General features: G+C 38.3%; 1 protein-coding gene across 2 annotated transcripts in view; it reads left to right on the top strand.

Moving 5' to 3' along the window:
• Window positions 1-13,301, top strand: part of CNTN5 (contactin 5) — a 1,103,706-nt gene that overhangs the window by 533,387 nt on the left and 557,018 nt on the right. For both annotated transcript variants that reach the window (XM_075266105.1, XM_075266104.1), the window contains exon 4: window positions 5,458-5,590. In XM_075266105.1, coding sequence (XP_075122206.1) covers window positions 5,533-5,590 — 58 coding nt within the window. In that variant the 5' untranslated portion in view covers window positions 5,458-5,532. The remainder of the gene's footprint in view (window positions 1-5,457; window positions 5,591-13,301) is intronic.

Below are 13,301 nucleotides of genomic sequence, written 5' to 3'. Positions count from 1 at the left end.
CCTGTGGCTCAGTCAGTAGGGTGACGCATTAGTATGTCTGCATGCGCTGTGTCTAGAACTACCTGTGGCTCATTCAGTAGGGTGATGCATTAGTATGTCTGCATGCACTGTGTCTAGAAGTACCTGTGGCTCAGTCAGTAGGGTGATGCATTAGTATGTCTGCATGTGCTGTGTCTAGAACTACCTGTGGCTCAGTCAGTAGGGTGACGCATTAGTATGTCTGCATGAACTGTGTCTAGAAGTACCTGTGGCTCAGTCAGTAGGGTGACGCATTAGTATGTCTGCATGCACTGTGTCTAGAAGTACCTGTGGCTCAGTCAGTAGGGTGATGCATTAGTATGTCTGCATGCACTCTGTCTAGAAGTACCTGTGGCTCAATCAGTAGGGTGACGCATTAGTATGTCTGCATGCACTGTGTCTAGAAGTACCTGTGGCTCAGTCAGTAGGGTGATGCATTAGTATGTCTGCATGCACTCTGTCTAGAAGTACCTGTGGCTCAGTCAGTAGGGTGACGCATTAGTATGTCTGCATGCACTGTGTCTAGAAATACCTGTGGCTCAGTCAGTAGGGTGACGCATTAGTATGTCTGCATGCACTGTGTCTAGAAGTACCTGTGTCTCAATCAGTAGGGTGACGCATTAGTATGTCTGCATGCGCTGTGTCTAGAAGTACCTGTGGCTCAGTCAGTAGGGTGACGCATTAGTATTTCTGCATGCACTGGAAGTAACATTGGTCCGAACCATAGAACCGCCATAATATAGGAAGCACATCGTTATCTAAAACAGTGCAATAGGCGTCGGCGTTGAGTTTACCATGCATTAGGACCAAGGGTCCCAGTCAATACCAGGAGAAACACCCCTAGACCATAACTCCACCTCTGCCAAACATTACTGGGTGTCCAAATACTTATTGGTAGACAGTGTATAATAAACAACTTTTTGGATTCGGACCGAATTAAATTTGGGAAGTGTGCCCATGATTTTGTGAGGTTTTCCATGGGTTGCATTGGATAACTTTTCTTTAGTGGCCACAAAGTTTTAGTGTAACCCTGTAAAAGTCTCACCACTCTAAAACGATCCTATATAGCCGTAAACATACCGTACGTACCTCGTCCCCTTTGTGCCAAAGTGATTCCATCCTAAAAGGTTGTTACAACACCATAAATCATAAGCACAAAAGCGCGGCAGGACGCGTCCAGTCTCCTTCGCCTCAATCTGTTTATCTCTACGATTTTATGCAGAGTTTCCATTTCCCCATAGCACAACTGGGACTGGAGTTCAATTAAATCCCTGAGATAAGCAAACTGCTCCCTATTATTTATGGACGGCCATTTGCAGCAAATAACCGGACTGGTGCTTAATACAATGAGCAGTCTATATGATAAATACCCGCGGCTTCACTAATAACTGGTGGTGCAATTCATCTCCTATTAGTCGACCTCTAGTTTACCATTGTTGATAAAAGCTGCCCCCGAGGCTGATTATTATTTGGGTGAGATATTAATCATAAAACTGATTAACTAAAGTCTATTACGTTGGAATTTTTTTCTCTCGTACCTTCCCCCTCCGAAATTTTATCATCTTGACCTTAATAGGGCTGAAATGAAAAGTGAAGCATTAATAAGTAGGTGAATACATTGGGCTCCCATAGGATGGTTCATCGGAAAAATGGATAACTTAGGATATTAAGTAGAGTAGACTAGATAGCTTGTTGAATAGGAACGGCAGCTCGGCATCAATAATTCATTGAGTAATATATAGCGGTGAAGGAGTGGGCGAGGTGCTGGAAGGAAGAGTATTGACTGCTCAGTAGTTGGTTATTTGTCATTATAGCCGAGCTGCAGTATTAGGTCTCGATAACACTAACATTTCAGCTCAACTTTTTGTATTTCATGTGTTCATACTCATCTTTCTTCACTTCTTATGGGCCTTCTCACGGCATTTGGTGCTCTCTTGATAAGGACATGCACCTGGGGTTCTAGGAGCACTGACAGTGTTCTACACTATGTTTTATAGATAGGTTCCTAGGAGCCCTGACAGTGTTATACACTATGTTTTATAGATAGGTTCCTAGGAGCCCTGACAGTGTTCTACAGTATGTTTTATAGATAGGTTCCTAGGAGCCCTGACAGTGTTATACACTATGTATTATAGATAAGTTAATAGGAGCCCTGACAGTGTTCTACACTATGTTTTATAGATAGGTTCCTAGGAGTCCTGACAGTGTCATACACTATGTTTTATAGATAGGTTCCTAGGAGTCCTGACAGTGTCATACACTATGTTTTATAGATAGGTTCCTAGGAGCCCTGACAGTGTTCTACACTATGTTTTATAGATAGGTTCCTAGGAGCCCTGACAGTGTTATACACTATGTTTTATAGATAGGTTCCTAGGAGTCCTGACAGTATTATATACTATGTTTTCTAGATAGGTTCCTCGGAGCCCTGACAGCGTTATACACTATCTTTTATAGATAGGTTCCTAGGAGCCCTGACAGTGTTCTACACTATGTTTTATAGATAGGTTCCTAGGAGTCCTGACAGTATATACACTATGTTATATAGATAGGTTCCTAGGAGCCCTGACAGTGTTATGCACTATGTTTTATAGATAGGTTCCTAGGAGTCCTGACAGTGTCCTACACTATGTTTTATAGATAGGTTCCTAGGAGTCCTGACAGTGTTATACACTATGTTTTATAGATAGGTTTCTAGGAGCCCTGACAGTGTTCTACACTATGTTTTATAGATAGGTTCCTAGGAGCCCTGACAGTGTCATACACTATGTATTATAGATAGGTTCCTAGGAGCCCTGACAGTGTCATACACTATGTTTTATAGATAGGTTCCTAGGAGTCCTAAGAATAGCCTAGAATAGAATGATAGGGCATCTCTGTGATAAATTCAACTTGGGAACATTTAGGGTTCCATAATATCAGTGAAAAGCCGAATGCAATCTTTATTTGATATTAAAATTTTCCATGTTGAATTTTATGTTATGGGATCACACCCAATTTTTTCCCTTCACTTGTACTGTGAGGAGTGCCAGGAGATTTAGCACTCCATAATGTCTACAGCATTTTGATATATCTCAGAGCCAACATTTTGGCGACTCATCATCATCTACTTGTAGACTACTGGGTAATTATCAGTTCACGGTCACTCACAATAGCTTTCAATTGTAATGGATCAACATTGTTTTAATCGGCACACTGGAAGAGAATGGTTGGAGATCTCGCAGATAAATATAGCTTGAGGACTTCTAGCAATCCATACATCCAATTAAAGGCTGAATGGAATCTTAATTGATTCCGATTATTGCTGTTTGATTGTATGTTTGTCACTAGTAGGTTACTTCTGTTGTATTGCGATAAACCCTCAAACATATAATTCTGGGTTCCTGGAATCTTTCACTTACTCTTGTTTTTAACACTATGGTCAAAAAATGTCTGGTTGGGAAAAAGTTTCAAAAAACGTAGTAAGATTGGGTTCACATCTGCGCTCGGTGACTGTTCAAGGACTCCATTCCCCAATCTGCTTGAAAAATGCAGTACTTTTCACTCCACATTTTTTGGGCAGAAATCCATCAGACCCCATTATAGTCTATAGGGTCCGTGGGTAGCCGCTTTTTAGGCGGTTGGGTTTCCATTTTTCAGATCCCCAAGTGGACCCCTAACAGAGATATCAGCCTAGAGTAATCCATGTTTTAGTTTAACATTATTGATATAGGTCTGGTTCGATATTGGCAGGATTGACCAACTATCTATGTCAGTGTCTATGGTAGGCTCCCAACTCTCCCTCAATGGCACATATTGAAAAAAAGAATTAAAGGGATCCTATCATTAAAACTCAATTTTTTTCTCACTAACACGTTGGAATAGCCTTAAAGGGATTCTACCATTAAAAACCTTTTGTTTTCTCCCTAACACGACGGAATAGCCTTAAGAAAGGCTATTCTTCTCCTACCATTAGATATCTTCTCCGCCTTGCCGTTCGGTTAAAGTCCTGTTTTTCGCCGGTATGCAAATGAGTTCTCTTTCAGCACTGGGGCGGGCCCCAGCTCTCAAACAGCACTCTTCTGCGAGAGAACTCTCCAGCGTCGTCTCCATCTTCTTCAGGAACGGGGTCTTCACACGTCTTTTTCCGAGGGTTGGATTCAAACTTCTAGGCCTCGGGCCTAAAGCAAAGCCAACTATGCATGCCTGCCAGCCACAAGAAAAATGGCCGCTTACACAGTATTGCTGCGAGAGAACTCATTTGCATAACAACGAAAAATGGGATTTATACCGAACGGCGGTGCGGAGAAGACCTCTAAAGGTAGGAGAAGAATAGCCTTTCTTAAGGCTATTCTGACGTGTTAGTGCGAAAAAATTGAGTTTTAATGATAGGATCCCTTTAAGAAAGATGGATTTCAACATTCACAATCATTCTGTTAAATAGAGGCCTACCATTTTGAGTATGCCGAAATTACGTAAACGGTCTCAGAAAATTTGAGTAAGGAACATAGTTTACAAAACTCAAGACCAAACTGAGCAACCCCACTCTGTTAAGATGGTGTAGGCAGGGGGGGGGGGGGGGGCGGCTTTCTGTAGTTCGGGGGATGGAGCGAAGGAGCGTGACGGATCGAAGTGGGCGGGGCTTAGCACAGTTCGCAGGCAGTTCGCAGGCACGGAGAAGACCTGCTCTCTGCCTGAGCGTGAGGGGAGGCCGCTGAATCAGCGCTGCTCCAGTGGCCTCCCCAAACCACCGCTCGGTGCTAAGCCAGTCCAGGACAGCTTGTCCTGGACTGGCTTAGATAATCAAAAATGCCGCCCCCCCCCCGGGGCCCTGGCATAGCGCCGCCTGAAGCGCTCGCTTCAGGTCGCCTCATGGGAGGTGCGGCGCTGGGTCTAGGGGTAGGTTCATAAGACGTACCCAATTTCCCAACGTCTAAGTTGGTAAGTATGTTATTCTCAGAGGTGTCGGGCATCGACTTTAACCCCATGTACATGGCGAGCTTGCTCTAATAAGCCTTCGGTTGGAGCGTAGGGCTACTTTCACTCCTGTCTTCTCATTGAGAACACGCGTACACTTGAGCGTACAGGACAAGGCCAGGATTGCGATCCCATTTTATGTATTTTTGTGTTATCTGGGTTATGTCGTTGACAATGTTGTAAGATTCGGTAAATCAAAAGAAGGCCGTGAGCGGCGTACCGGCAGCGAGATCTCACTGTATTAATATCGCGTACGAGTCTTCGCAGGTAATAGCTCCGATGTTTTCTCTGGCTCTTTAATCACTTCTCTTATTTCCAAGTGTCAGCTCGCATTTTGCATCAAGTGCTTATGGTATAAGACGTTTAATTGCTTTAGGGCCTTGCTCCGTCCTTTGATTTGCCTATCATATTATTGCCAGATGTGCGTCTTCTCCTTTTTTTCCCTCCTTCTCTCTAACTGAGACCTGTCTTGTGTCTCAACAGGCTGAGCTTTAATGAAGGAACGTCAAAACTGCTAACAGTCACACAAAGAGGGACGCCAGACCCTAGTGACCAAGGATGGTGTCTCCATGGAAACTCTATCTGCGGCTGTCCGTCATGGCGGGGTGTCTCTCAGGTAAACACTAGGCCCGTAAACTTTGTTTTAAAGTGCTAAATAAAATATACGGCTGACATGTGTGGTAAAGGAAACTCGCATTGTGTTATATCCTGAAGGAGGCTTTCTGGCTTAGCTAAATGGGGAGAACGAGAGATTATAGAAACTTCTTGTAGTCCTGTCTGCTTTATTATCTGCCATTGGGAGTATTGTCTGTCTAATATCTGCACCAGCGGGGGGCAATATGGCGGATTATACTGGGGCAACACAAAGCATGCTGGGATATTGGGTATAAGAAGATTACGCTGTCTATCTATCTATCTATCTATCTATCTATCTATCTATCTCCTATCTATCTATCTATCTATCTATCTATCTATCTATCTATCTCCTATCTATCTATCTATCTATCTATCTATCTATCTATCTCCTATCTATCTATCTATCTATCTATCTATCTATCTCCTATCTATCTATCTATCTATCTATCTATCTATCTCCTATCTATCTATCTATCTATCTATCTATCTATCTATCTCCTATCTATCTATCTATCTATCTATCTCCTATCTATCTATCTATCTATCTATCTATCTATCTATCCTTCTATCTCCTATCTATCTATCTATCTATCTATCTAATATTCTATCTATCTCCTATCTATCTATCTATCTATCTATCTATCTATCTATGTTCTATCTATCTATCTATCTATCTCCTATCTATCTATCTATCTATCTATCTATCTATCTCCTATCTATCTATCTATCTATCTATCTCCTATCTATCTATCTATCTATCTATCTATCTATCTATCTATCCTTCTATCTCCTATCTATCTATCTATCTATCTATCTATCTAATATTCTATCTATCTCCTATCTATCTATCTATCTATCTATCTATGATCTATCTATCTATCTATCTATCTATCTATCTATCTATCTATATATCTATCTATGTCCTATCTATCTATTTATCTATATATCTCCTATCTATCTATCTATCTATCTATCTATCTATCTCCTATCTATCTATCTATCTATCTATCTATCTCTTATCTATCTTTCTATCTATCTATCTATCTATCTATCTATCTATCTCCTATCTATCTATCTATCTATCTATCTATCATCTATCTATCATTCTATTTCCTATCTATCTATCTATCTATCTATCTATCTAATTATCTATCTATCTATATATCACTCTATCTCCTATCTATCTATCTATCTATCTATCTATCACTCTATCTCCTATCTATCTATCTATCTATCTATGTTCTATCTATCTATCTATCTATCTATCTATCTCCTATCTATCTATCTATCTATCTATCTATCTATCTATCTATCTATCTATCTCCTATCTATCTATCTATCTATCTATCTATCTATCTATCCTTCTATCTCCTATCTATCTATCTATCTATCTATCTATCTATCTATCTATCTATCTAATATTCTATCTATCTCCTATCTATCTATCTATCTATCTATCTATGATCTATCTATCTATCTATCTATCTATCTATCTATCTATCTATCTATATATCTATCTATGTCCTATCTATCTATTTATCTATATATCTCCTATCTATCTATCTATCTATCTATCTATCTATCTATCTATCTCTTATCTATCTATCTATCTTTCTATCTATCTATCTATCTATCTATCTATCTATCTCCTATCTATCTATCTATCTATCTATCTATCTATCTATCATCTATCTATCATTCTATTTCCTATCTATCTATCTATCTATCTATCTATCTATCTATCTAATTATCTATCTATCTATATATCACTCTATCTCCTATCTATCTATCTATCTATCTATCTATCTCCTATCTATCTATCTATCTATCTATCTATCTATCTATCTCCTATCTATCTATCTATCTATCTATCTATCTATCTATCTCCTATCTATCTATCTATCTATCTATCTATCTATCTATCTCCTATCTATCTATCTATCTATCTATCTATCTATCTATCTCCTATCTATCTATCTATCTATCTATCTATCTATCTATCTATCTCCTATCTATCTATCTATCTATCTATCTCCTATCTATCTATCTATCTATCTATCTATCCTTCTATCTCCTATCTATCTATCTATCTATCTATCTATCTAATATTCTATCTATCTCCTATCTATCTATCTATCTATCTATCTATGTTCTATCTATCTATCTATCTATCTATCTATCTATCTATCTCCTATCTATCTATCTATCTATCTATCTATCTATCCTTCTATCTCCTATCTATCTATCTATCTATCTATCTATCTATCTAATATTCTATCTATCTCCTATCTATCTATCTATCTATCTATCTATCTATCTCCTATCTATCTATCTATCTATCTATCTATCTATCTATCTCCTATCTATCTATCTATCTATCTATCTATCTATCTATCTATCTATCTATCCTTCTATCTCCTATCTATCTATCTATCTATCTATCTATCTATCTAATATTCTATCTATCTCCTATCTATCTATCTATCTATCTATCTCCTATCTATCTATCTATCTATCTATCTATCTATCTCCTATCTATCTATCTATCTATCTATCTATCTATCCTTCTATCTCCTATCTATCTATCTATCTATCTAATATTCTATCTATCTCCTATCTATCTATCTATCTATCTATCTATCTATCTCCTATCTATCTATCTATCTATCTATCTATCTATCCTTCTATCTCCTATCTATCTATCTATCTATCTATCTAATATTCTATCTATCTCCTATCTATCTATCTATCTATCTATCTATGTTCTATCTATCTATCTATCTATCTATCTATCTATCTCCTATCTATCTATCTATCTATCTATCTATCTATCTCCTATCTATCTATCTATCTATCTATCTATCTATCTCCTATCTATCTATCTATCTATCTATCTATCTATCTATCTATCTATCCTTCTATCTCCTATCTATCTATCTATCTATCTATCTATCTATCTAATATTCTATCTATCTCCTATCTATCTATCTATCTATCTATCTATGATCTATCTATCTATCTATCTATCTATCTATCTATCTATATATCTATCTATGTCCTATCTATCTATTTATCTATATATCTCCTAACTATCTATCTATCTATCTATCTATCTATCTATCTATCTATCTCCTGTCTATCTATCTATCTCTTATCTATCTATCTATCTATCTTTCTATCTATCTATCTATCTATCTATCTATCTATCTATCTATCTCCTATCTATCTATCTATCTATCTATCTATCTATCTATCATCTATCTATCATTCTATTTCCTATCTATCTATCTATCTATCTAATTATCTATCTATCTATATATCACTCTATCTCCTATCTATCTATCTATCTATCTATCTATCTATCACTCTATCTCCTATCTATCTATCTATCTATCTATCTATCTATCTATGTTCTATCTATCTATCTATCTATCTATCTATCTATCTCCTATCTATCTATCTATCTATCTATCTATCTATCTATCTCCTATCTATCTATCTATCTATCTATCTATCTATCTTCTATCTATCTATCTATCTATCTATCTATCTATCTATCCTTCTATCTCCTATCTATCTATCTATCTAATATTCTATCTATCTCCTATCTATCTATCTATCTATCTATCTATGATCTATCTATCTATCTATCTATCTATCTATATATCTATCTATGTCCTATCTATCTATTTATCTATATATCTCCTAACTATCTATCTATCTATCTATCTATCTATCTATCTATCTATCTCCTATCTATCTATCTATCTATCTCTTATCTATCTATCTATCTATCTATCTATCTATCTATCTCCTATCTATCTATCTATCTATCTATCTATCTATCTATCTATCTATCATCTATCTATCATTCTATTTCCTATCTATCTATCTAATTATCTATCTATCTATATATCACTCTATCTCCTATCTATCTATCTATCTATCTATCTATCTATCACTCTATCTCCTATCTATCTATCTATCTATCTATCTATCTATCTATCTATCTATCTATCTCCTATCTATCTATCTATCTATCTATCTATCTATCTATCTCCTATCTATCTATCTATCTATCTCCTATCTATCTATCTATCTATCTATCTATCTATCTATCTATCTATCTATCTATCTATCTATCTATCTATCTATCTATCTTACAATAGCCCCACTCCTTTGGTGACCCCAGTAGCCCCTTGTTTACTTGCCATTCAGGAATGACATCAGATACAATCATATGACCAAGCACTGGCCTCAGCAGTCTCATATCATACAATAGCATCACCCTGAGGCCAGTGATTGATCGCAGCGATCATGTGCTTGTACCTGACGTCATTGCTGCTGTACAAGTATACAAAGAATAACAGAGATCACCCATATGGATCGCACAGGGGACTATTACTCTTTTATTTTATCAACATTCTTGCTCTTAGCTAAATTTTTAAATCCCAGAAACATCTCCTTTATGGTTCCGGAAAACCTCCTTTAAATTTGTTGAAAATCTCAAGCTTAGATGTGACTATAATGGCATTATTTACATGTTGTACTTACAAGAAGCTGAGGTTGTGTGTGCTGTTTGTAGGGCATACTGCCTGCTTGGAACATGTAGATAATACTGCAGATGTCAGATAGAAAGAAGGCAGGGGAAAAAATCACCAGGAGCTATAACGATTAGGTTTGAGCTGATCTTGAGATTCCGGGATCGATTTTAAAATCTGATTTCCGATCATTTTCCAGCCGATCCTGATCGTGAAATTTGCTCGATCGCTGATTGGAATCCGATCTTTTCCGATCCCGATCGCTCAACCCTAATAAGGATCCATCTACACCACAGACAGAGGCAGCCAGAAGGCAATCTCATGAAACAGATCCTTATATGTCAGCTTCTTGGACATTGTGATAATGCATGGCTAGAGCCGAATAGGCGCTCAACGGTATACGCGCCTGGATTTGTGGAGTGTAATTTGTTGACATTATTGTTATTATGTAACATTATTATTATTATTATTATTATTATTATTATTATTATTATTATTATTATTATTATTATGATTAATAATAATAATGTTACATTATTATTATTATTATTATTAATAATAATAATAATAATAATAATAATAATAATAATAATAATGTTATTAAAGCAACTGGGTTAGGATCAGTTCACACACCAGAAAATGAAGAGTAAATTCCTCTTCATTTTCCGCCGCCAGCTTTTTCGCATGGCTAGCCACGACGGGATGCCGATGCAATACCTTAGCATTCTGTTGCGGCATCCCGCTCCTTATTAGGACCATAGGAATGGTCCTCATCAGGAGGGAGTCTCAACCCGCAGATCCCACGGATGGAATCCATGGCATGATCGAGCAGGACGCTTCTTTTTTCCACATCCTGTGGCGATCTCTGCCTACCATTGAAAACAATGGGAGGAAGAGTCCATTGGAATCTACTCCAGATTCGGGGCAGAATCCACCCCCAACTCCGCGTGTGAATTGCCCCTTACATATAGTATGTGTGACTATTAACCTACTACACTTCATTGAGGGATCCCATTGTTTGCATTGCAAATGGGTTTGTGGCTAAATGATATACCCCTGATAACAGGGAACAATAGATTGCTTGCAACTACACAAGACTAAATTAAGTTGGATGATTTGGAGCCTTTTGAGTGCTGGAAGGGTTAACCTTCCTGCAGAATACGCCTTGTCTTGTACCTGTAGGCACATAAGGGACTGCATTGATTCTGACAAGTGCGATGTTATCAGCATCTAATGGGATATGATATTGCATTAATTAATGTAGCGGCGCCGAATTCGGGTTGCGTACCACCTTACACCTATGCAAATGAGATCTTACTGCCCGATTCCAGTCTACATCATTTGTGATGAATATTCTATATGCTACATTTCAAGAAGATTTCCCAGTAATTAACATCTCTCAACCCCGCACGCTGGGAAATGAAGCACCAGGCATTGATCCTGGAGAAGGTTTTGATCACTGGTTCAGGCTGCAGGTATTTCGCTACCTTTACATATATTTGGCTTTTATGTTGCACATAAAGCTTTGATTTTCCTCTTATCTCTGAGTTTCCGTATGTTAATACAGCGGATGGGATTATATTTTTGCTTTGGAATACCGATCTCTGACCCGTGGCTAGTCACATTGGCATAGAGGAAATATTTGCACGTCCTTGTTATTAGGATGCAGGATATCATTGAGCCTGGTGAAGGTTATGTTGTGATATATTGGTAAAGCGTAACTTTTACTATATGAAACTATGTAATATATATTAAGAGAGGGAAAGGGCCTCTTCTGCGTCTTCCAGGCTGTAATTCCCTTTCCCCTGCCTGGAAAACCTCTTCAGGATCCAAAAATCCATCTAGTGTACAACAGTCAATAGGAGGGGGATGCAGCTGCAGAATCACAATGTGTATGGGGCTGCATTCTGAGAGGGTTTCTTCCATAGTTTTTTTGCCCTAGTGTCTATATATAAAACTAGATGGAGGGAAATGGATGAAATGGTGGCAAGTGATTGGCTCAAAGTATCAAGCACAACTTTTACGTTACTTTTTACCCACAGCACTTTTTTGCTGCAACCCGCTATGTGGGGCCTTAGCCTAAAGGTGACCATACAGTTATTCCTCTATACTCCTCTATGCACAAGAACACTGGGGTCCTCCAAAGTGTCTATAAAGCTGTCCACATGGTGGATGATTGTTAGCTGAACCCCCTATTTACGTGGGATTAGCTATTTAATGTGAATGGGACCCTATAAACTCTTCCATGATGATTGATGTTAGTGGAATGCCAACTTCCTGATCTTCTGTTCTCATAAATATATGTCGCCATCTAAGGCCCAGTTCACACCTGCGTTTGGGCCATTCCATTCCCCTATCCTCATGAAATATGCCAGAGAAAAGGCCTGCAAGCAGCACTTTTCTCTGCACATTTTTCGTGCGGAAACCACATGGACCCCATTATAGTCGATGAGGTCCTTGGATTTCCTTAGGTAACCACTTTTTTTTTTTGTGGATAGGATTCCAAGCGAACTCCCCTGAACGGAAACCCAAACGCGACGTGAACCGGGCCTAAGATATGCCCTAGTAACTTCCCATTCCCCAATCAGGGAACATGGAGGCTTTAACCAAACCAAGCACACATACATATGCCAGAATCTGGTAATTAGGGTTGAGCTGATCTTGAGATTTCAGGATTGTTTTTAATATCTGATTTTCGATCATTTTCTAGCCGATTCCGATCGCGATCGTGAAATTTGCTCAATCACCTATCAGGATCCGATCTTTCCCGATCCCGATCGCTCAACTCTATTTACTTTATGTTTATGGAGTAGGGTTGAGACGATCTTGAGATTCCAGGATCGTTTTTAAAATCTGATTTTCGATCATTTTCCAGCGGATCCCGATTGTGAAATTTGCTCGATCACCGATCGGGATCCGATCTTTCCCGATCCCGATCGCTTAATACAACATTTGGCCAAAAAATGTCAACAGAAGAGATGTTTGATAGCAGCCTGTCTCCTGTGGGAACAAAGGATCAGCCATGTTGAGATCCAACATGACTTTCTTTATCTGGCATCTGTTATCAGAAGAGAGTTGGGAACCCTCCATGTACGTGACATAGTCATTCTATTCCAAGTTCGGTCACCTTTCCCCTAATGTATGGGCACC

Source organism: Leptodactylus fuscus, chromosome 2, assembly GCF_031893055.1.
Source record: "Leptodactylus fuscus isolate aLepFus1 chromosome 2, aLepFus1.hap2, whole genome shotgun sequence".
Classification (NCBI taxonomy): Eukaryota; Metazoa; Chordata; class Amphibia; order Anura; family Leptodactylidae; genus Leptodactylus; species Leptodactylus fuscus.
Note: the sequence above shows the minus strand (reverse complement) of the source record. Positions and strands in the feature narration are given on the sequence as shown.